The sequence below is a fragment of the Aspergillus eucalypticola genome (genome assembly GCF_003184535.1).
Source record: "Aspergillus eucalypticola CBS 122712 chromosome Unknown BO83scaffold_38, whole genome shotgun sequence".
Classification (NCBI taxonomy): Eukaryota; Fungi; Ascomycota; class Eurotiomycetes; order Eurotiales; family Aspergillaceae; genus Aspergillus; species Aspergillus eucalypticola.
Genome location: NW_020290312.1, coordinates 246,227 through 269,142, shown reverse-complemented (window position 1 = coordinate 269,142; position 22,916 = coordinate 246,227). Strand labels below are relative to the sequence as shown.

At 52.1% G+C, this 22,916-nt stretch overlaps 8 protein-coding genes across 8 annotated transcripts; 4 read left to right on the top strand and 4 right to left on the bottom strand.

Moving 5' to 3' along the window:
• Window positions 1-39: 39 nt before the first annotated feature.
• On the top strand, window positions 40-1,903 carry BO83DRAFT_382874 (iron-containing alcohol dehydrogenase). Its single transcript, XM_025532329.1, has 3 exons — window positions 40-607; window positions 688-1,260; window positions 1,344-1,903. The coding sequence occupies exons 1-3, from the start codon at window positions 263-265 to the stop codon at window positions 1,728-1,730; spliced, it is 1,305 nt and encodes a 434-aa protein (XP_025382998.1). The 5' UTR covers window positions 40-262; the 3' UTR covers window positions 1,731-1,903.
• BO83DRAFT_348447 (nuclear import receptor PSE1) lies at window positions 1,828-5,986 on the bottom strand. The gene is made up of 6 exons (XM_025528843.1): window positions 5,627-5,986; window positions 5,219-5,441; window positions 4,981-5,156; window positions 4,483-4,914; window positions 2,364-4,429; window positions 1,828-2,306 (listed from the first exon to the last, which is right to left on the bottom strand). The coding sequence occupies exons 1-6, from the start codon at window positions 5,807-5,809 to the stop codon at window positions 2,099-2,101; spliced, it is 3,288 nt and encodes a 1,095-aa protein (XP_025382997.1). The 5' UTR covers window positions 5,810-5,986; the 3' UTR covers window positions 1,828-2,098.
• Window positions 5,987-6,558: 572 nt separating this feature from the next.
• On the bottom strand, window positions 6,559-9,431 carry BO83DRAFT_371367 (CBS and PB1 domain protein). The gene is made up of 4 exons (XM_025529931.1): window positions 8,937-9,431; window positions 7,904-8,777; window positions 7,747-7,841; window positions 6,559-7,689 (listed from the first exon to the last, which is right to left on the bottom strand). Exons 1-4 carry the CDS (start codon window positions 9,144-9,146, stop codon window positions 6,880-6,882), a joined length of 1,989 nt encoding a protein of 662 aa, XP_025382996.1. The 5' UTR covers window positions 9,147-9,431; the 3' UTR covers window positions 6,559-6,879.
• A 529-nt stretch (window positions 9,432-9,960) lies between these two features.
• On the top strand, window positions 9,961-11,017 carry BO83DRAFT_382870 (40S ribosomal protein eS26). The gene is made up of 4 exons (XM_025532328.1): window positions 9,961-9,997; window positions 10,274-10,401; window positions 10,664-10,766; window positions 10,860-11,017. The coding sequence occupies exons 1-4, from the start codon at window positions 9,975-9,977 to the stop codon at window positions 10,963-10,965; spliced, it is 360 nt and encodes a 119-aa protein (XP_025382995.1). The 5' UTR covers window positions 9,961-9,974; the 3' UTR covers window positions 10,966-11,017.
• A 996-nt stretch (window positions 11,018-12,013) lies between these two features.
• Window positions 12,014-14,655, bottom strand: BO83DRAFT_164221 (leucine rich repeat domain protein). Its single transcript, XM_025526344.1, has 3 exons — window positions 14,169-14,655; window positions 12,129-14,106; window positions 12,014-12,078 (listed from the first exon to the last, which is right to left on the bottom strand). Exons 1-3 carry the CDS (start codon window positions 14,356-14,358, stop codon window positions 12,075-12,077), a joined length of 2,172 nt encoding a protein of 723 aa, XP_025382994.1. The 5' UTR covers window positions 14,359-14,655; the 3' UTR covers window positions 12,014-12,074.
• A 22-nt stretch (window positions 14,656-14,677) lies between these two features.
• BO83DRAFT_382867 (uncharacterized protein) lies at window positions 14,678-16,257 on the top strand. The gene has a single exon (XM_025532327.1). The coding sequence runs from the start codon at window positions 14,953-14,955 to the stop codon at window positions 15,760-15,762; it is 810 nt and encodes a 269-aa protein (XP_025382993.1). The 5' UTR covers window positions 14,678-14,952; the 3' UTR covers window positions 15,763-16,257.
• On the bottom strand, window positions 15,888-18,040 carry BO83DRAFT_164133 (lanthionine synthetase C family protein). The gene is made up of 4 exons (XM_025526342.1): window positions 17,626-18,040; window positions 16,978-17,533; window positions 16,895-16,908; window positions 15,888-16,833 (listed from the first exon to the last, which is right to left on the bottom strand). Exons 1-4 carry the CDS (start codon window positions 17,819-17,821, stop codon window positions 16,013-16,015), a joined length of 1,587 nt encoding a protein of 528 aa, XP_025382992.1. The 5' UTR covers window positions 17,822-18,040; the 3' UTR covers window positions 15,888-16,012.
• Window positions 18,041-20,773: 2,733 nt separating this feature from the next.
• On the top strand, window positions 20,774-22,898 carry BO83DRAFT_393535 (chaperonin-containing T-complex subunit CCT7; the record flags this gene model as incomplete). The annotated part of the gene is made up of 6 exons (XM_025532981.1): window positions 20,774-20,819; window positions 20,910-21,076; window positions 21,186-21,522; window positions 21,598-21,970; window positions 22,038-22,699; window positions 22,786-22,898. The coding sequence occupies 6 exons, from the start codon at window positions 20,774-20,776 to the stop codon at window positions 22,896-22,898; spliced, it is 1,698 nt and encodes a 565-aa protein (XP_025382991.1).
• Between the last annotated feature and the right edge of the window lie 18 nt (window positions 22,899-22,916).

The following is a 22,916-nucleotide window of genomic DNA, read 5'->3' as shown; positions in this document are numbered from 1 at the left end:
GGGTCTCTGAGGGAAGCAGTAATTCCACCTCATCTTCTAGTCTTGTTGTGTACATCCCAGCTACTTCCAGTGTACATCACTCATGATTGGGGCATTCGTAGTCTGCTGATAGGCAGATCCCACCTCCAATCTCTTCATACTGTATATAAGCGTCACTCTTGTCCCTCCAATTCCCTCACCATAAAACAATCATCCACATCTCACCTCCCAACTACCTATATACATACAAAGTACAGAATACAACCCTCAATATCTCATCAGCATGACAGAAACCCTCCGCCCAGCCTTCGCCGACCGACCCCGACCTCTCCTCTCCTACGGCATCCCCTTCCCCACTGCAGCAGCACACCACATCACCGACCTCTTCCACGCCTCCAAGATCTACATCCTCTGCTCCGCCTCCCTCGCCCACAACACCGATGCCCTCGACCGTCTCACCCGCGCCCTAGGACCGAACAAGATCGCAGGAATCCGCATCGGCATGCAAAGCCACACGCTCTGGTCAGAAGTACTAGAAGTAGTCCGCGACGCCCAAGCCGCGGAGGCAGATCTCCTGATCACCCTCGGCGGGGGGAGTCTAACAGATGCCGCGAAGGTGGTTGCGCTGGTAATATACCTTCCCTAAACCCCCTCTTCCTCCTTCCCTAACACATATACTAATCAAAAGAATTGGCGAAAAAAATATAGGCAATATCCAACAACACCACCACCTCCGACACGCTCCTCACCTTAACCACCGAACCGCCGACCCCAAACCCGCCAATCAAACCCCCCTCCATCCCCATCATCTCCATCCCCACCTCTCTCTCCGCAGGCGAATACTCTTCCTTCGCGGGCGCCACCCACGACACTTCCCGTCGGAAATACACCTTCGCAGCACCGATCCGCGGCCCGCAGCTTGTCATCCTTGACCCGGAGCTGACTGCCACCACTCCCGAGCGGATCTGGTTAGGGACGGGCATCCGGGCGGTGGATCACTGCGTCGAGACGTATCTATCCTCCGGGGTGGGAAGTAGTGATGGGGTTACGGAGGAGACGGATCGGTTGGCGTTGCATGCGTTGGGGTTGTTGGTTCCAGGGTTGGTGAGGTGTAGAAGATTGAATACTAAGGAGGGGAGGATAGATAGAGAAGCAGAAGATGGTGATGATAATGATGGTGGGAAAGCAGCGCGGTTGGATTGTGCCTTGGGCAGTGTGGATGCTATGGCTGCTTGTTCGGCCGGGTTGCCTTTGGGGGCGAGTCATGGGATTGGACATCAGGTATGACCGCAATCATTTTCTTATGTATCTTTTTCTAACAGGATACATGTATATATATATACTAACGACTACGTGATGAATAGCTCGGCCCCCTCGGCGTCCCTCACGGCGAAACAAGCTGTATTCTCCTCCCCGCCGTATGCAAATACAACGTCAAGTACAGCAGCACCAGCACCAGCGATGTGACTGCCCGACAGACCAAGCTCCGCGATTTCCTGCTCCGGCAGGAGGGCGTATCCGGGGTGGTGCGCAAGCACTATGCAGAAGCAGCAGAAGTTGATCTCGGAGATTTGCTAGACGCAGTGATTAGAGAGTTAGGGCTGCCGCGGTCGTTGCAGGCGGTCGGGGTGGGGCGGGATCAGTTCGAAGCGCTGGCGGAACATTGTCTGCATGATCGGTGGTGTCGGGCGAATGTGGTGCCGTTGCAGGAGAAGGGGCAGGTGTTGGAGATTTTAGAGATGGTTGCTTAAGTAGTCTCTCTCCCTTTCTCTTTTCCTCTTTGTTTATATACTTATCCTACAGTATAGGATTGATCGATTGGGAGTGAAGAAGATATATGGTATATGTAGTACTATGTATGTATTCGGCTTATTATGGTTCCCGACTACGTCACGTCTTGTCTTGTCTTCTCTCATGAAAACCGCTATACACCTTTAACAATAAAAGCATAACAATAGAAGAAATATAAGAAATAACTGTCGAAAAAAATATAATAAAAATCCCATATCCTTATTGGTGGTTGTTGTTGTTGTCCTTATCACATTGCAATTCTCATTTCAACTCATGGCATATGAACATTTCCCAAACCGAACCCCGTCCCCAACTGGTGTATATCGACTCACTGGAAGTAGCTGCGCACGGCGGCCTGGTTGTCCGGGTTAACACCCGCCAGGATCTGCTCTGCGTTCAGCCCGGTCGCGGCCACCAGCTGCTTCGCCGAGTTGGCCACCCGGCCGGCTGTCTGGCCCTGCAGCGTCTCCGCTTCCAGTGCCTGGACAATGTGTCCGAACACCTTGTCGGCGCTGGACATCACCACGGGGTTTTGTCTATTGCACGTCAATTAGTATGGTCACTAAGTATTAATAAGCGAATTGGGGTCTTACTGGTCGATCAGCTGCGCAAGGAAGGAGTAGGCGTACGGAGCAGCCTCCTCGTCGAATGTGATAGGGAGAGTGCCGATCCAGTTGGCCACAATCTCCTGAGCGTTCTGCACCTTGCTGGCGTTGTAGTGCAGGATCTTAGCGATACTGGCCGATGCGTTCTCCGTCGCGAACACGTGCTCCTCACTGCGCGCCTGGTTGATCTGCGTCACCTGGAATAGACTGGGGATGCTGGCCGCCACAAAGTCGGCCCACGCGGCACCGCCCTTCTGGGCAGCAACGCCCACACCGTACGCCGCAGCCTGGCGGTTGGCCGCATTAGGGTCCTGCAGGCCGGCTGCCAGGGGCTGCATGATGTGGTCCTTGTAGTTCCACGACTCGGGTCCGCAGAACTCGAGCACATCGTCCATGATGCACAGGGCCCATTGCCGCTGCGTGGGGTCCTGGCTGGTGATGAACGCATCGTAGAAGGCCATCAGCTGCTCCCACGCCGGCAGGAACGTCGTGCCCTGGTTCTTGAAGATGGAGTGGAAAGCCTTGTTCATGTCACTGAGAAGGTTCTGGTCGTCCTCAATCGCGTATTCGTAGTCGAGGTTGTCCTCCTCGCCCTCCTCCGCCTCCGCGCGGTCTTCGAGACGTGCCTTCACGCGGACCTGGTAGTCCTCCAGCGTCGACTTGGCCGACTCAATGAAAGCCTGCATGTGCTGCTGGGTCAGGCAGTTTTGGCCGACCACCTCCACCGACTCGTAGAAGCACTGGTACATCTCCGCCAGTGTGTCGACTGTGGGCTCGGCGCTGAGCACTTCAATGATCTTCTCCGCCACCTTGTTCCAGATGCCGGCAAATCCAGCCGACTGGTCGCCGTGAGCCTTCTTGTACGAGTTCAAGAGCTGGGGGATCAGCTTAGCAGACGACACCCGCACGGGGTCGTGGAAGAAGAATGCAAGGCCGGGGACGGCAATCTTCTCCATAGTCTCCAGAACATACGGCTCAAACGCAGCCTCCAGAATCTGTGCGTAGATCGTGATGAGCTCGATGGCGGTGTTCTTGTCCTCCAGTGCACTGGTCTTGATACCGATGATCTTGCCCTTCAGAGGCACTAGCTCCCAGCCCTCATCCTGCTCGACCTGGTCGATCTGGTCCTCATCGTCGAGAAGCTGAATGTCAGCCTTGGCAGCGGCAACCGTCAACAAAGGCGGCATGACACCAGGCAGGTAAGGGACAAAGTCCTGGCCCAAGACGCGGCACATGCGGCCCCAGCAGTGGAGAAGGTACTGCGATTGCGGGTCGTCGGCGTCGACAATGTTCTGTTGAATGTTGCCCAGAAGCTGCACCAGGCTCAGCGCATCCTGACCCATCTTCTCCTTGCCGACAGCCAGAGCGATCAGCGTGGCGCACTCCATAGCCTTGGCGCGAAGCAGGCGGTATTCCTTGGACTGCTCCTCCTTCAAGACGTTGAACAGCAAAGGCATCAGGGTATCGTAGTACTGCTCGAAGGCATTCTCAGCCGAGTCGGCGATGGTAGCGATAGTCGAAAGGGCCTGCTCCTGCACGTAGCGCTTGGTGCTGCGCAGCAACAACAGCAGGTGCTGCAAGAGATCGGCAAGGTACGGTTCCAGCACCTTTCTCTCGGCCTCCTCGCAGAAGTTGACCAGGGCCGCGGCGGCGTGCGCCTGGACACGGGGCTCAGTGCTGTTAAGCACGGGGATGATGTTGGTCAGCACCACGGAGTGGTATTTCTCCTGCATAGTACCGGCGAAATCGGTGCTCATCTGGCCCAGAGCGTTGCAGCCAGCATAGCGCACGCGCGGGTGGGGGTCCTGAAGAGCGGGAACAACCAGTCGCAACACCTGGTCCAATTCGCCGACCATCAGGTCGCGGCAGCCTTCCGAGATGGCGGAGATTGCCATGAGAGCTGCATGGCGATCGCGCCAAGCAGAAGAGGACATCATGCGAGGAATCCAGGCAAAGGTCGCGGGGAGGATGATCTGGCCGCCAAGCTTGTTGGCCAGACGGTCCATGCACTGTTCACCCGCAACGTGGTTGAGGTCGCTTTCCTCCAAGTCGAGCTGTAATACGTCAGCACAACAATAACCATGCAAGATAATGAAATAGAACGTACATCCTCCGACGCATTCCATTCAGAAGCATCTTCATCATCGACACCAATATCCGTCATCAAGCTCAGGCACTGGGTCACCATCTGCTGAGCGAACTCGGAGTTCTTCTTGCACATCGAGGGCGCATAGTCGGCGAAGGTAGCCATCAATTCGAGAGCGTTCTGGCGGACCTGGTCACTGAGGTCCTTGTCGGCAATCACACTGATACTGAATGTAACCAGGTTGTTGAACATGGTCTTGAACATCTTGGGGCAGATCTCGGCCAACTCGATCAGAGACAAAAAGGCGGAGGAGAGCTCCTCGCTCTCGGACGACTCCTTCAACGGAGGCAGAATGTTGAGCAGATCGGGCATGAGGGAGAAGAACTTGGGCTGGGACTTCTTGGCGATCGAGCGGAAGAACGAAGCGAAGGCTTCCATGGCGGCAATGCGCACCTGTACACACGGCGATCAGCATACGGCTTGGGGTCTCAAGCCCGGGGTACGGCTGTGATGACATACTGAGACAACGTCATCCTTAAAACCCTTGCTGAACACACCGACAACGGCCTCCTCGTGGGGCTTCTCGATGATACCGGGGGTAGTGTTGAAGATGCGGAAAGCGGCCTCACGCAGGCCGGAGTCAGGGGACTGGCTGGCCTGGAAGAGAACGCCGAGCAGTTCGGGCCATTGGTCGCCTAAGCCACAGGTATCAGATTGGAAAGATCCAGCACGTATCAAGGTCCTTCACGGTGCCTACCGTTGTCCGTGTACTGTCTGGCAATCTCGGCCACGGCGTCGCCGATCTTCTTGCGGGTATCTGTGACGGACTCGCTGGTCAAGCAAGTCACGAGCTTCTGACGGATGATCAACCTCTGCTCGCCGGTGAGGGTCGAAAAGAGCTCCTTGGCCTCGTTCGTAACGGGGTCTTTTCGTGTCTTGGTCGCGATTCTTCTGAAGAGAACGGCGGAGAAAGAACGTGTCTGGGGGAGATGCAACAATGAGCGACCTGAACGCGAACCACCTTTTTGTCTCCTTAAACTGCCACTAGTCCGAAGGGATAAAAGTAACGCTTGTTATAATCCGGGGGGTGCTGATCTTTGACTCGAATGTCATGGACCAACGTCCTTTAAGGGCCCACCGAGGAAAAGCCAAGCAGGGCACTTACTAGCACATCCTCCGCACCCTGGATCTGCTCTGCCAGGCCCATCAGCAAGACATCGGGACGGCCTTGGATCCAATCATTGTTCAGCTGTTCCTCCGCCTGGGCACGAATGGTGTTGTCGGGAGTGGACAGCGCGCGCAGGAGCTGAGAGAGCGCCGAGTGGACCTCGGGGGGGAGTAGCGACATTTTGACAGCTCAAGTGTGAACAATCAACCCGAGCTGAAAACCACCAAGATCGCGGGTAATTAGAAGACACGGGGTCCAGCGGTGAACCCAGGTGGTGGAGGGTGGGGTGGTGGTTGATGTGAAAGGGACTTTTTTTTTGGCCCTTTGGAGGAGAAATTGTTTTGGTGGGGGAAGAAATAAGTTGACCAGTCGAGGGGGAAGAGGGAGGGCGGTATGGGCACCAAGCAACCAGACAGGTCAATCAATGAACGGGCAACCCGGCCAGGTAAAAAAAAAAAAAAGAAAAGAAAAAAGAGTAGAGTGAAGATCAATCAATACGAATAAGTACCAGCGCGGGTAAAATCCCAGCTCAGCATCGCAGCCGGACAGAAAGCTGCGGGTGAACAGGAGGGGGGAGGGCAGAAAGAAGAGGGCCCGTGAATAGCGCGAGGCTTAGAAGATAGTGAGAAAAAGAGCCTGGATGTTTGATGGTGAAGGAGGGAAGAAAGGTCAAAAGTGACTGCAATAATACTAGACTAAGGCAATAACTAATATTCACGGCTTTCTGCTCGCGACGCCCCAATCAGCTTTTCCCAAAATCCTAAAATTTCCCCCCAAGGCCGCCGCGCTAGTCTCCTTCCGGCAAGCCCTTCAGGCAGCCAGGCAGTCAACCCCTCTTGCAGGATTCGGCAAATCATCCAGGAACGTCCCTTGGCTATACCGGTAACTATTATGTCTATCATGCAAAAGATGCTAATTATCTAATCCCTCATGATGTGGACCCTGACGATGGTCCGGTACTGGTGGGTGGTCTATAAGTACGCTTCCCGAATGGGAGCAGAACATGCTATTGTAACCTTACGCTCTCACGAACTTAACGGTATCCGAAACAGAATAAACAGGCACAATTAGGACTTCGGCCACCACCATATGTAAGGAAGGCGAGATTGACCAATGCATAAGGGAAACTAGTCACACAAACGAAACGCTCTTGGGGTTACAGATATATGACACGCGAAAGGAGACGTCGAAAAGGAAATAGATACACGGGTACTTGCTTTCTTTCATCACGGACAGGTATGCACATCTCTTTACCGGGAAGTGGCCCGGCTCAAAATGAACACTCCGGCAATGACGGCCGCCAGGGTCACAATCGCACCCGGAAGCAGCAGGTCGTTGGGCACTCCGGCGATAAACTGCTCTTCGGGCTGGGGTACGGGGAAGGACTGAGCCCGGGGCTTCGCCACCAGGGACTCTTCCTCAGACCGGTCTTCGGAAACGGGACTCTTCTCCTCGATGGGCCGGGCTGGCACCGGCTGGGGTTCAACGGTAGCAGGAATAGGAGGCTGCGTAGGGTCGTGGACGAAGAGATCGACCTTATCGCGGTGCGATTGACGGGCGAGGCTGACCGCATCTGCCAGATCTTGGTCGGTGGTGATCGACACGGTGTCGCCCTCATTGTCCAGGTAGCTCAGAGCGTAGCCCGTGTTGCTCAGCTTGCCCTCGTCGCAGCTGGGAACGCCGCCCACGGCATCCGCCTCGGGGCCCAGCTTGGCCGACACTTGAGCAACCAGCTCAGCAATGCCAGCAGAGGGGAACACGTTCACACGGTGCACACGGCCGCTAGGAGCCTTGAACTTGAACGGGAAGGGGACGTGCTCTCCATGGTGCGGGTCCATGTGGTATTCAGAGTGCTCGTCGCCGCCATGGTGAGAAGCAGATTCGTTGGGGAGAACGCTGTCTCGGGCGTCATAACTAGCCTTCGGAGACTCAGGGCTGAGTACTGACCGCTGCGCGGGCTGCTGGCTCCCCGAGACCATGGAATCGGACTCGTGATCCATCGACAGCCAAAACTTGTTCCAGGCCGGGCCCTCATCATCATGCGACTGCATGGTATTGATCTGATTGCAAGTTAGTTAGACGAATTATCCTATCGTATCAAACATCCTGTTACTGACCTGTTCCAAGGTGGCGTACGTAAGCTTCAGCACATCCACCATTCCCACAATCTCACCCGCATCGTTCATGACGGGCAGGTTGAGGTAATGTCCATCTATACATCCCCCGTATTAGTTTCTTCTCTCAAGCGCAGCAGGGGTAATTGGAGTGACTGACCGTGCATCTTGCGGAGCGCAGCCTGGATACTCATGTCGCTGGGGGCGAAATCAGGGTGAGGGGTCATCACGCGGACGACGCTGCAGGTAGACGGGTCAAGACCGGGAGCAATGACACGCAGCACAATGTCCTTGCTGGTGAAGATACCCGTGATGGAGCCCTGATCCTGTACGAGTAGGGCAGTGGTATGGTGTTCCCTCATCAGAGCGGCGGCATCCTTGACTGTGGTGCGGACGGAGACAGTGGTTGGGGGCATGCCGTCCAGGACGGTTTCCAGCGTAGGGCCGGACATCTTGTGTCGTAGCGCTTCGACATACTGGATGATCTGCTGGGGCTGACTGGAGCCGAGTTCCGTCTGCACACCCTCCAATGCATCGTAGAGCTTGCGCGACGAACTGTATGCACGTTCCAACTTCTCCATCGCATCGTAGAAGCACTTTGTGATATCGAGAACACCCGAGATATCCTGGTTCTCGTCCATAACCGGCAAGTGTCTGAATCCTTTCCGGACCATGAGGTCGAGAGCGTCGGTGGCACTGGTATCCGTTCTCGCGCACAGAGGGTTCTTGGTCATAATCTCAGACACGGTGATTTCCCGCGCCTTCAGGCCAGTGCCGACCACGCGGAACGCGAGGTCCTTAGCCGTGAAGATACCAGCAATCCGGTCATCATCGTCAGTCACAAGCACGCAGTCTTCTCTCTTCGCGGCCATCAACTGGGCGGCCTCGGCGATGGAGGTGTTCGGCTTGATCTGGAGGGCTTGACTAGGTTTCAATGCGAGGACGGTGCCAGGGGGAGCTTTGCGGGAGCGGTTTGCTCGTGCCGGGGCATGTCTCTTCTTGTTGAGGTCGGCCTCCAATTTTCGTCGGATAGCCTAAGTCCATGAGTGGTTAGAAAAGTCAATGGGAGGCATTGAGCAATCAAAATTTCGAAAACCGAGAAACGACTTGCAGGACAAGATTTTTTCAAGGTTCACCTCCTTTTTCTCCGAGGCAGTTGCAAACAATCCAAAGGGGGAAAAGCGTGTCCATACCTCATCGCGCTTGGACTGGTTTTGCCTCTGACGGCTGCTGGCGGCACTCATGGTGGAACTGCCAATGTCGCTGGACGCGGTCTGGGGGGTATGAGTTGTAGAGGAAGTCTCTGGGCGAGGACGTGGAATGTGACTGTCAAAGTCGGGCAGCCTGCCTCTACCGACAGTCTTGTGGCTAATGGTTCCCTTAAAAGTGGGTGTGGATGACATGGCGCCGAACCGGAATGGCGGACCTGTGGTAGGCTGGCAGGTCTGTGTCTCACGAACCGGTCAAGAGAGAGCGGAGAATGCAGCGGAGCGGTGGAATGGAGACACGACCCCCGTGAAGGACGAACGAGGATTGAGAAGTGGTAATGAACCAGAGACAAGTCACGCAAGGAAGACAGATGAAGAGGAAGAGGAAGAAGAGTAAAAAGAGGGAGAGCGAGACACAACGCGATGATCTGGAGGGACGAGAAAGATACGGCAGACAAGCCAACAGCCACCAAGCCAAACCCAGGGGGGGAAAAGAAAGAAGCAGATCCCAAGTGGATTCGGCTGGCCGAACTATTTGCTGTTAATGACAGTTTCAGGGAGAAAGAGGGATGGCACGGGGACCACTCACAATACTCGACCTGAGTAAACAGAATACCGTATTGGTGTACCGTAACTTTGGGTCGGGATGGGCCATATGCGCTAGTCCACTTCGGGACCCGGCACGTGAACGCCAGTCGGATCACCCAACTTTTTCAACTTTCTCGCCGATTGCCTGAGGCAGGGGCGGTCAGGCCACCGTCTGCCACTCTCCCGATGTCAACCCCTCCGCTTATGCCTCAGGTATCTAAAACTCAGCATTAACCGCCTGAGGCCACTCATCCCGTGACCCAGCTCGCTTAAGGGCATAGGGCTACCACACAAACCCGACACAACCTCATCCCGAAGAGACGACTCCGGAGCCTTTACGACAACCAAACCCGACAGCCAAGTACGCGACAACCTCCCTTCCCCTTCTCCCTGACTTACATTCTCTGACCCGTTGCTGCAGAGAAATCCGTCAAGATGGTCAAGAAGAGGGCGAACAAGTAAGACCGAACCCTTTCCTTATCCCACCCAATCCATGCCACATGCCACATGCCATATATACATATATACACAATCTACGCACACCTGAACGAAGACGGCAGCACGGAAGGAAAATTCGCCATACATTTACCGCAGAATGGCCCGGCTACCGTACAGTGTTGTGTGATTTTGGGGAAAATATGAAGAAGATTGAAGAAATGGCGAAATTAAAATCGAAATCATGGAAATTCGCAAATTCAAAGAAAAGGAACCGATAAACTAACCTCTTTTCACAGCGGTCGTAACAAGAACGGCCGCGGCCACGTCAAGCCCGTGCGCTGCTCCAACTGCGCTCGCTGCACTCCCAAGGACAAGGCCATCAAGAGATTCACCATCCGCAACATGGTCGAGTCCGCTGCCATCCGTACGTTCCACGATCTCTCTTCATTGATCTGAGTTCTTCCCGAAACCGTCCGCGCGCGCTGTCTGTTCGTTCCGAAAGAGCTGGGAAGTGGGGGTGTTACATATGCAATTGAATCGAAGCCAAATCAACTCGACCGGAATACGACAAGGGGGAAACAGAAGAAGGAACCGATACAAACAGCGCGACGCACGAGTGAACGGAATTCGACACAACCTTGAAAGACAACACCGGACTGACTGGTTCTTTTTTTCCAACTCTACAGGTGATATCTCGGACGCCTCCGTCTTCACCGACTACGCCGTCCCCAAGATGTACCTGAAGCTGCAGTACTGCGTCTCCTGCGCTATCCACGGCAAGATTGTTCGGTACGCCACCCACCCAAAACAACGATGAATGCGTCGAGAAACCATCATCGAACTCGAGAACAAAGCACAAAGCTAATAATCTAATTCCTATAGTGTCCGCTCCCGGGAAGGTCGTCGCAACCGTGCTCCCCCTCCTCGTATCAGGTACAACAAGGATGGCAAGAAGCTGAACCCCCCTCAGGCCGCCAAGGCTATGTAAGGAAGGAAATGACAACGATTTCAAAATAAAAGAAAAATGGAATTAGTTTAGGGGCCCTTAACTGTTGCTTCTTATAATTTTTCTTTATGTTGTCTGAAAAAAACACACCATAACTTCTTTACTATACTTTATGCGGAATTCTTAAATGGAAATGAACGGGTTTCAGTTTCGGGGTTGAATGAATTATGCGCGCGGAGTCGTGTGTGAAAGACGAAATTCTATAGCAAACTTTCTTAAAACGAAGAACGAACTTAAGTTAGAACTTCTGTTGTCTCTTGCTCGCTATCTAGAGATACTAGAGGAAAGAGATGTTTGATTGTATGGATTCGCTCTATATGATCTACTGTTAGAGGGGGTGTCGGCGAGATGTGTACTATCTACTGTCGTACTAGCTCCGTGTGCCCTAGTTTGTAGGCATGACACTACACCTCCCTACTATTACATAGTAGACGACAGTTCTGGTCCTTGTAGTAAACCCCATAAAGAATGTGAAGAGGATGGTACTATGAATACTATCTCATCTATCGTTCAAAGCCAGCTGTGGGTGATTGTCTAACGATGTATGTGATGTCAAAAAAGTGTAATATATATCGGGTATCATGCTCGCGATCTCTATCAATTAACTAGTGCCACAAACAATATAAGTACCCCATCAAGGGTACAAATAGCCCTTCTCGAAATAATTCCCATACATGTCTACCATCCCGCTTCGGCCCTTTGGCGCTGGGTTGCGGACAATTTTCACTTCCCCCTTCCAGTGTCCTTCTAAGTAATGAGCAATGGGGGAATGAGGCGTCGATGCCGTCGCCAACGTATTTATGCTCGACGACGGCGAAATCGTTTGAAACGAGGAGACGGAAGGAGAGAAGCGAGAGGACATGGTGCCGACAGTACCACGTCTTCTGCGATCTCTCCTCAGCATTTCCTCATACTCTGCCTTTTTACTACGTCGGAATGCTGCCAATTCGGCGACCAGATCAACGTCTAGTACATCATTCTGCGGCCCCATTTCTCTATCCTTGTCCAAAAATGGGCTGTGCGAGCGCAAAGGATCTGGATGAAGCCTATCTGGTGAAGAAGCCATGTCGGGCTGTAAGGGGTGAACATCGTCATCTTCTGGAATCAACGTCACCTTCTCGTTCAAGGCTGCCATGGGGAAGTACTTCCCCGAATAAACATCGGGTACTCCGCATTCTTCATCATCAAAGAAGCTGAAGTCGCCTATTGCTGCTGACCATAGCTTCTCCGAATCGCGATCACCGGTACTTGACTTTGAAGCTCCTACCCGGTAGCTGGCTGGAGTCCATCTGGATGATATATTTGACCTAACAGAGGGTGTAATCTCAAGCACCAAGCGACGCAGACCAAATAAAGTCCTGGCACGTTCTTGTTCAGCTTTGGCTCGAGCTCTTCCAGGTGCAAGTGAATAATCAGAGCCCGCTTGTAGGGTTGCAAGTAATGCTTCATTCGAGCAAGCGGTTATGAACCGGATAAGAGCTTGCAAGAGAGGCGAGTTCGGCGGTACGTGAGATGGAACGTCGGTCAAAACCAATGTTTCAAGATGAGGGACATGTGAAGGATGCAGGTACGGAAAATAAAACCTTTTGTTATCACGTCGAGGAAGACTTTTCGGCCGCTTAGCAAGCAACTCCTGGATCTTCTGGGCTCGAAAATCTTCGACTGAAAGGGGAGAAGAACATTGCAGGATAGACCCCGCTGCACCCACCGAGATGCTGGAAATGCTAGAGAAAGAGATATCATGGGGCAAGCGATTTGAAGCCCTTGCGGCAGAGGTATTGCTCGGGCCCTCATCATCACTGACTTGGTCTGCCCCGATCACCTCGGGAGCGAAGACAGAGCCTCGTCGCAGGTCAGGTAGTGATTCGTCTTCATAAATGATTGGCTTTCGACCGCGCTCGGCGGGCTGCGAAGGCCAATCCGGAGATTGTGGGACTGGTGAACCAGGAAGCTCGAAAATCGGTGCTTCGTTTGATGCTATTTCATAAATCTGATGGTTCGTACCCAACTCTGCCATTGTACGCACTTCACTCTCATTTCCAGCAGGGAGCTCTGGTAGCAACATGTCCGCCGTTGAGGTCTCCCTTGACGGCGCATCAACTGTACAGACGGCATGATGAGCTCGAAGGTAGGTGAGGTTTCCCTTGGCAACAGTCCCCAGGATGGGAATCAATTTCTCAGCACCAGGAAGCTTGTGGGAATCGTCTTGAGGCGAAGCAAGAGAGCTCTGGTTTCTTCCGATAGACTCTATAGTGTCAACGGTTCCCACATCCAGAGCGTGCAGGCGAGACGAGAACAAAAGACTTGCGGCCCCTTCCACAGAAATAGGATTCTCGGCGATATAGAGGTGTGTTATGCCTGCATGGGACAAATCCTCAACCCAGGAGCACCCTGTCAATGGTTGTGTTAAAGCTTTCAGGATTTGTTCATCTAGAAGCGGGGTCCTAAGAAACCTCCTGTCAGACAGCAAGGGTCTCGATTGCGGAGAGTGGGCAAGGGATCCCAGTGACGCTAGTGTCGCTCGTTGTAATCTATCCTCAGCACCAGGGGGTAAGAAGGATGCTTGCAATAATGACCGTATGGACATATCAGTAAGCAAATTATTGCGCAGGTCCAGAAATCGGACTCTGCGTCCGATGGCGTTGGCCAGGAATTCTGCATCATTGTCCTTTAAACCAATACCTCGAAGCTTGAGGACCTGGAGGTTTTCCAACTGTGATAGCGAGGACAGGACTGTGCGATCCCGCGCAGGGGTGGTGTAAGACAAATCGAGATAGATCAATTCAGGGAAGCGTAGTAAGGTCTCCGCAATACCGTGTGATGTCGCATTTGGCTCACTATCCGCTAATAGCAGACGGACATTGTAGGTCTGGGAAGCTGTGTCATTTTCTCCAAATGGACTAGGTCTTCTCAAGGCGGTCATAGCATTGTGGTCAAAGAATGGTAGCTTTGAGACCATCAACGACTGGAGGCACGGTAGAGCATCCAGGATCTCCTTTAGCCACTCAGGTCGTGGACCACCATAAATCTCCGAGAGAGCAGGCGGCAGATGCAACGTATGGGTGAGCATCCGCACCTTGAGACGGGCATATTTTAGTGTCCTTCTGAACCTTGTGAGAGCGACTAGTGTGTCTTGTCAGCGCCAAACAGTCAAATCAAACAGTCGTGGGATCGTTCAGACCTACCATAAACCGCATCGTTATCCGTTCCAAAGTGGGAAGCGGGATCCCCCCACAGAAAGGGCATGAAGATACCATGCCATTTCTGACATACCAAGACCGCTGCGCATAGGTCGCTTGACGGGATGTAGTGTGCTATAACCGACCATGCGTCTCTGGTGGTAGCGGTTTGGTAGGATGGTGGCACAGTATCCATGGTCACAGTTGTACGCGATGCGATTTCTCTCCACCGGGGTGATGGGGGCTTTAAGCCTTGTCCTAGATCAGGCTAGCAGGATGCGCAGATTAGTCTGTAGCACGTTTGAGAGAAATGATGGTTTGGATAATTATCTGGACTGGTTGTCACACGCCACTACGCAAATGAAACTAAGAGAATAGCGGCCCCCAAAGAGATGCTGCTGACTTGCAGATGGGGGTCGGGCACTGCCACGGTTCACGATGGGGCGAGGGAAAGGCCCGAAGGATCCATAGAGCCAAAGAAACTCCATACTTTAATCTGCCGTGAATAATAACATCCTACTGTGGAATATGAAATATAGCAGCACCCCAACCATGGAGGGGGAGAATAAGAGCCGAAGAAAAGGAGAGAACAGAAGCAACGATAAGAACAGACACTGTTATCGTATGGATACAGTAATTGTACGGCTCTCTTTCTGACGTCATCCCCCGCACGGTCAGCAAACCATCGCCGACAAATAAAACCACTGATTCACGGCGCTTAAAAGATACGTACTGGCCTTCTCTCTCTTCCAAATCTCCTCACCTCAATTTCTTTGATCCATAGGCCAAAATGGAGCCATGGCAGCGAAACATTCGCAGGATGCACCAAGTCGGCGAGGTCCTCGACCTCGACCCTCAGAAGTCCGACATGATCGCCGATTTCGTCGCACTCATCCAAGCAATCCGCGAAGGGCTTACGCAAATCGACGATGATTCCTATATTCCCGATTCGCAGATCAATATGCTCTTTTTGACAAAGCTTAGAGAATGTCCTGATTGGAGTGACTGGGCATCTGCCATGCTGCGAGATAGTCGGATGTGCTCCTCCAATCCTGCGGAGCAGGTGACCTTTCAGGAGCTGGCCCAATTGGCCATGGAGCAAGAGAAGATCCGTCAGCAGCGGGGAAGGAGTGCACGGAGTGGTGATCATGGTGCTGCCAAGAGAGGGTTTGCATCGCCATTGGAGGTTCCGGAAGATCCTCGCCCTCTCACTCAGGACGAGATCAACGCATTCGTTGTTAAACAGATGCATAAGGATGAGGCATTCCGTAATCGCAGTGGAAGTGTCCGGGGACATGCTAAGCGGCCCAGTCAGGAGGAAATCAATGACTACGTGGTTGAACAGATGCGTCGCGAACGGGAGCAAGCTACAAGGAATCGAAGTTACAGTCAACCGATGCAGGGAGGACCTGTTCAACGACCGGTGCAAATGCGCTGTACCTTCTGTGGTGATAGAAATCACCAGCTTTCAAACTGCTGGCGGAGATGGAGAGTTGCTGTGGAAGCTCCGAATGGGAACTACTTGCCTAAACGTGTCGAGTACAGGACTGAAATTCCGGGCCAACCACCCATGTATCGCACGGGTTTCACGCTTTTTTGACTTGTGTAAACATGATAGTGATCTTTGATCGTGTTTACGATTTTTACTCTCGTTTATCAGCGACTGGAGTTGAGCCAAGAGCATGGAGTTTGGAGTCTTTTAGCATCAAGTTCCCCTATGTTGAATATTTGGAGCAACGGTTTTTGTTCTTGAGCGACATACATGCAAGATTCCCATACATACTTTGCTGTCGTTACGAATTTTCTTTCCTAAGCTCTGCATCAATAGAAAAGCTTCTCATATTCCCTTCTCAAGGCAAAGGCGTAGCCCGGTGATAAGCAAGCGTTGGAATTCCCAATTTCAAGCTCTCGAGATCTTGGAAGGTTGGATCTGACTTCAAAGACGAAGAACTGTCCGGCCACTTCTTCTGCAGAAGCATGCTTCGCAGTCTCATCTGGACAGACACACATGCGTCTGCCCACGCGCAGACAGCTCCAGCTAGGCCTTCTGTAAGGGAAAATGGGCGATCAGGTAGTCGATAGATGTTAGACGTTGGCGTGACGGAGCTTTGGTATGGAGGTGTCTCCCGCACATGCAACAACATCGCCAGCGCTCTCGACAGGAAATAGTCACCAGTGAGCCCGGTATCCAATACTGTTGCGTTGGTTGTCTGTGTTCTCCCCATATATCTCTCTCTGGCTGCTTGCATCTCTTCCTTATCATACTCGAAGCTGTCGTGCAGAAGCAACAATGGCCATGCACTGCCGGTAATGCCATGACAGATCCCGCCGCCTTTGGAAAGTAGTCCTTCTTCCCAGACCCGTTCGCTTGCCAGGCGAATTGCTATATCCCATTCTGGCTGCCAGAAGTTAGAGATCAGGGGCTTGTTCCGCCTGGCGCATGCCATAAGGGTCAAAATGCCAGGACTCCCATGGCAAATCTGGACGAGAGGTGAGGAGCGCTTGGATGAAGGACCACGATCGGGAAGAGTCGATGGGAGGTGGCCGTTATGAGCAATACATATCTTGCAAAGACCGGTGATTGTTTCCGCTATCAAGGGCAGGTAATTACGCGAAGCACCGTCGTTGAGCTCTTCAGGATCGCAGGCAAGGAGGGCTGCGAGTATGCCAGCTACAAAAGCTTGTCAGCGGAGTGTATCATTAGGATTTTCTTAACAGACGTAGTAACATACACATTCCATGTACCCTAGTCAGATATGTTAGATTTGCCGTTTTGTTGCTCAGCATTTGTGATGATGGTGGGGGCATTACTTACGCTCCTAGGCCATACCGATCTTCATGCCAGTGCCACATCAACGGCAAAGCATTTCTCTCCCCATACTCCTCTAGATAGTCTTCTCTGCCTTGAAGCCCACCCTTGATAATAGCATCAATAAGGTCTGGAACAGATTCGAAAATGGAGGTCAGAAGGCCTGTAGCCCTCTCGTCATACTTGTGAGCTCTCACGCTCAGTACAACCCACAATACACCCGCTCGACCATACAAAACTTCGTCCGTACCCATCATCCCATCACCGTGTGGTAGCATGTGGGGATTTCCGATGGCCACTTGTACGACATTTCTGAGACATTCGATATCAGCTTCGGACATGGATGCACCGGATTGGGCGGCTGCGAGAATTCGCATCAGAGGTCCCACAAGCACACTGGGGGAGCCAAAAGGTGCTAATCTTCCGGGCAAAAGTGGAATGTCCGGTCCATGTGGAAGGATTTGCTCGCTTGCAAGTCTGCGGAAGTCAAGAGGAAGTCCGACATCTTTGTTGCTGAACGCTTTGACCTGATGGTCCAGTCGGAGGAAAGCAAGAGCAATTCCTGCAGGAGAAGATCCATCAGATTACACTTGCCAAGTTTTTGTTATGAAGCATATCACTTAACCACCAACAGTGTGAAAGCTATACGCATACCTGGAAATCCCACGTATATACCCGTGTTGTAGGTTTTGCCCCATTCGCTCTGAGGAGGACAGCCCTCCTGCAATAAAGTTGCACCACGATTCACAGCAACCTGCAGCTCTTTGAGGGCGTTTTCCAGTGTTTTTTGATTTATATCTAGCGGGGTCAAGTTGTTCGGGTAATACTGGGGTAAATCTGTGGTTGACATACTATCGCGAGGGCAGGAGAACTACACTGGGGAGGAGCTATGTATAGACAAATAAAGCTAAATTATGGGATATGGAGCTCAGTAAGGGTATTCAAGACACAATTTGATCGATGATATTCGAACTGATTTGGATGAAGTCTGGTCACTTGGACAATAGCTTAAATACGAGGATGTAGTAGAGAGGGGAAGAGCCCAAAGATGTGGGTGACGCTTCTGCATCACCTGACCTGCATGATCTACATTCCTCGAAAAGCAACTCCAGTAATATTTTCATCTACTGTAGTATGGCTTCTTCGGTTCAGATCATCCACCATGCCAGTTGACTTTGAGGCTGTACAAGTTTATCTTTGAGATCCTGGCAACCGAGAGCCCTGGATGCGCCACAAGCGTCTGCTCCTTTGCCTCGCTTCTTGACGGCCTATCACTTTCTTAGCCATACTATTAACAAACCTAGGCAAGTGAGATGTGCATGAGCTAATCTCTTGGGAGACTCAATGTTGAATACAGTATTCGTCAGGGAGACCTTCTTCCTTGGCTATAATGGGATGCAAGTCCTCCCTGTTTCACCTCGTTTTTGGGTGTTCTGTGGACCTGTCAAGAACGCATGAGCTGGCCGTGTAACATTCACAAATTCTATGTCGCGGTAGATCTGCTTATGATCTACTCTACAAGCTATACATTTTGTTGTACCCACTGGGAGGGGTTCTAAACTGTCATTGATATCTCTCGACTTCGTCGAGGACTTAGTGGGCTCTCCTAAACCGAAATTCCCTGATCGACATTGCCTCAGCAGGGCCCTCATACAAATGATCACCTACATTGAAATTTGTTTCGACTTTAGTCCGCTCTCCCGTTACATCCGTCAATAAAATGACGCATGATTTGCTTTTTGGGGACTCTTCTGAGTCGTCGAAAGTACCTCATTTGAGAGGACTCTTCCACGCAATTCACCAGTCAATCGATATATTGGATATGGTCGGACCTTGGATGCTCAGGTCATACGTTGTTCGAACCATAGTCAGGCGTTCTAGTCGATAGATAAGCCCTGAAAAGGTCTCTCGGACAAATGCGGGTTGCCTAGCCGAAAGCCTGGTGAGAAAAGAACGCATTAGTTGACTCGGATTAGAGGAGACTAGAGCACAACAAGATCAGGAGACAATCAGCTTTACTAGGATGTATTGGTATGGATCAGGGACCTCGAGCTAGAAATACTAGCCAGGGCCACGGGTACTCGCGCAGTTATTCTCCAGTGGCATTACTGCCCACACAACATGTTGGAAACTTTTCATGGGGAATCAGAATCCAACAGATACATTTAGGTCAATTTTGACTTGCTCAGTTTACATTTCTATTTGACAGGTATGATCGGTATCGAGGCATTTGCAACTTGAAGCCTAGAACAGAGATGTCTCCCTATGTCACGCAGATGAGCGTTTTACGTCGCATCCATTATCTTGATCTACTCTACAACGAGCATATGGATCTAGTTTGACTGACAAAAATAATCAGCATTCTGGGCTAAATTGCTCAAATGTCTGTGACTTCCCTTCCCAAGTCCTATCTCTAGATACTCCACTTTCCCCCAAACCTGTGCCATATCCACTCCCTCCCCTGTTTAGCGGTCGCAGCTACTGCTGAACATTTTGCGGCGCTTCTCGAGAGACACTGTCTACTGTATATTATTGGCTTGAATATTTGGGTCGATCGGCAGGCTATTCCCAATTTATGGTCTAGACGATCGACTTCAGCTGTGGCCGCTTCAGCTGAGCCAGCCTAGGTAATCTCGGGTATGCATTACTTCTCTGTGCTGGGGACGCGTACAATGCATCTCTACTATTTCTCACACGAACTTGAACTGAAACACACGGCTGGATATCTACCCTATACCTGCTCATAATTGACTTCTGTTTGTTGGTTAGGGGTGATTGAGGGAAATCTGCGCTAAGGGTACACCACCCCTGTAGCCTTTGAACATGGGGTAGGGAGACGGCAAAGACCACGTCCATCGCCACCGGATATGATCAGTCTAGTAGTTGCGACACCATGCATACAGACTGCTCTCAAGATAATTGTATCATGATGTGAGCATTCCGTAAGCGAGCTGGTGAGAGTTATATTAGTTACCAACGCGGTAGACGTAATGCTACTCGAGGTTCTAGGGAGCATATGAGAGAATAATCAATGGCAATCGTGGGTTATCTCTTAAAAGATACTTGTTCACTGTCGTGTGGATCATTTAGGATCTCAGTAGCGAACACTACATATGAGATCCCATGCACTGTAGAGTGATAAGTAGTACTACTACTATCACCATCATAGTACTCAGAAGAAGCCCAACCCCGCCACTCTACGGCATATGCCTGGGTGGCTACCTGGCAGACATGATGGGATTGAATAACCATAGTAGTACATTGAAGAGAAAATCTATAGTGTTCATACCTCGAGTAAAGAGTGCTATGCCAGTACCCCGAACTAATTTTCACTAAAGTATTCTTGTCAAAGTTCCATTCGTGTTATGCTGGAATCTGGTGGGGTTCAAATTATAAGACAACAGGAACGGTTCAGGGATGTGATGGACGAAGTGGCCTCAGATGGTGGGAAATCGACCTTATACAGCAAAAGAATATGAATATAAAGCAATTCAAGCATTTGCTAGAAAAAAATACATTCGATATAATCACATTATAAGACTTTCCTAATGTCAAGGTAGTGTTTTTGAGGGGAAAAAGCAGCAAATAGGGCTGCGGGGCGCGGCATGATTGGTCACCGCCTCCAGCACTGGAGAGTTTCGATCCCAAAGAAGCTCGGGGAAATTTTGGTCGAGCAGCGATATCGAACCCCCGACCAGCTAGGACACTCAGGGCCACAATCTCATCTTTCTATAGCCCCTTGTCCGTTGGCTCACAGACTTCCTTTCTCTCCGCCGTCCTTCCCTGAAATAATCTCATCAAAATGGCCTTCGCTGGCCAAGCACCCACGATCATCGTGCTCAAGGAGGGTCCGTTAACCCGCCCGCATTTGCATTGGCATCTGTGTGTCATCGCTGAGAGATTTTGCTGACTCCGTTGATTGTTTTCTTTTGCTTCAGGCACCGATACCTCCCAGGGCAAGGGTCAGATCATCTCCAACATCAATGCCTGTGTTGCCGTGCAATCCACGATCAAGAGCACTCTCGGTCCTTATGGAGGGGACCTGTTGATGGTGGACGGCAACGGTAGACAGACCATCACCAACGATGGAGCTACTGTGATGAAGGTGCGTCTAGAAACACACCCTCATATCTTTCCTTCGGAAGACTCCAGGCAATATTTATTCATACTCTATTTTACCTCATGAGCTTACTTGTCCTTGTCTTCTGTTCTAGCTTCTCGATATCGTTCACCCCGCCGCCCGCATTCTCACGGACATTGCCCGCTCTCAAGATGCTGAGGTGGGCGACGGAACAACGTCGGTTGTCGTCCTCGCCGGTGAAATTCTGAAGGAAGTTCGCGAACTTGTCGAGCAGGGTGTCAGTTCACAGACCATCGTCAAGGGTCTACGGAGGGGAAGTGCGATGGCCGTCAACAAGATTAAGGAGATCGCCGTGGACGTGATCGAGTCTGCGGGAAGTGAGGAAAAGAAGGTTGAGACGCTCCGCCGTCTGGCCGGAACGGCGATGAACAGCAAGCTGATCAAGCGGAACTCGGAATTCTTCACCAAGAGTAAGGGGCTCCCCCCCTCCCCTATCCATGGGTGCTGTGTTGTTCGTGGGTACAGATGCTGACTAAATATCCTAGTGGTGGTGGATGCCGTGCTTTCGCTCGACCAGGACGACCTTAACGAGAAGCTGATCGGTGTGAAGCGGGTTACTGGTGGTGGTCTCCAGGAATCTCTGTTCGTTAACGGTGTCGCCTTCAAGAAGACCTTCTCGTACGCCGGTTTCGAGCAACAGCCCAAGTACTTCAAGGACCCCAAGATTGTCTGCCTGAACGTCGAGCTGGAGTTGAAGAGTGAGAAGGACAACGCCGAGGTGCGCGTGGAGCATGTGTCGGAATACCAGGCCATCGTCGATGCCGAGTGGCAGATCATCTACAACAAGCTGGAGGCTATCTACAAGACCGGAGCCAAGGTTGTTCTCAGCAAGCTCCCCATCGGTGATTTGGCTACGCAGTATGTTCTTTCGCACTCTTCCCTGGCAATTGGTCTACATGCTCACTTCGTTTCTCTTCATCTACAGATACTTTGCGGATCGGGACATCTTCTGTGCTGGTCGCGTTGCGGCCGATGATATGGATCGGGTCTGCCAGGCGACCGGAGCGGCTACCCAGTCGACCTGCAGCGACATCCAGGAACGCCACCTGGGTACCTGCGGTATTTTTGAGGAGCGCCAGATCGGTGGTGAGCGTTACAACCTCTTCTCCGAGTGCCCTAAGGCCAAGACCTGCACCCTTGTGCTGCGTGGTGGAGCGGAGCAGTTCATCGCCGAGGTCGAGCGCAGTCTGCACGACGCCATCATGATTGTCAAGCGTGCTCTCCGCCACACGACCATTGTCGCGGGTGGAGGTGCTACCGAGATGGAACTGTCCAGCTTCATGCACGGCTTTGCGGACCGCAACGTGCCCCACAAGCAGCAGGCGGTCGTCAAGGCGTTCGCCAAGGCCCTGGAGGTGATCCCCCGCCAGCTGTGCGATAACGCAGGTTTCGATGCGACGGATATTCTGAACCGGCTGCGGGTGGAGCACCGCAAGGGCAACGTCTGGGCTGGTGTCGACTTTGATCACGAGGGTGTTCGGGACAACATGGCGGCTTTCGTGTGGGAGCCCAGCTTGGTCAAGGTGAACGCCATTCAGGCGGCAGTGGAGGCTGCATGCTTGATCTTGAGTGTGGACGAGACGATCAGTGAGTACCCCAGTGATATAGTGTCACCCCTAAGCCCTATAGTATCCTTTGGGCTGACCGATGATGATTTTCTTTTTCCCCTGCAGAGAACGAAGAGTCGGCCCAAGCTCAGGCCCCAACACGAGGCCTGCCGCCGGGTGCTGCCCAGCGGGCGCTTGGAGGAGGCCGCGGACGTGGCATGCCCCGACGCGGACGGTAAATGTCGGAAGACGAAGGA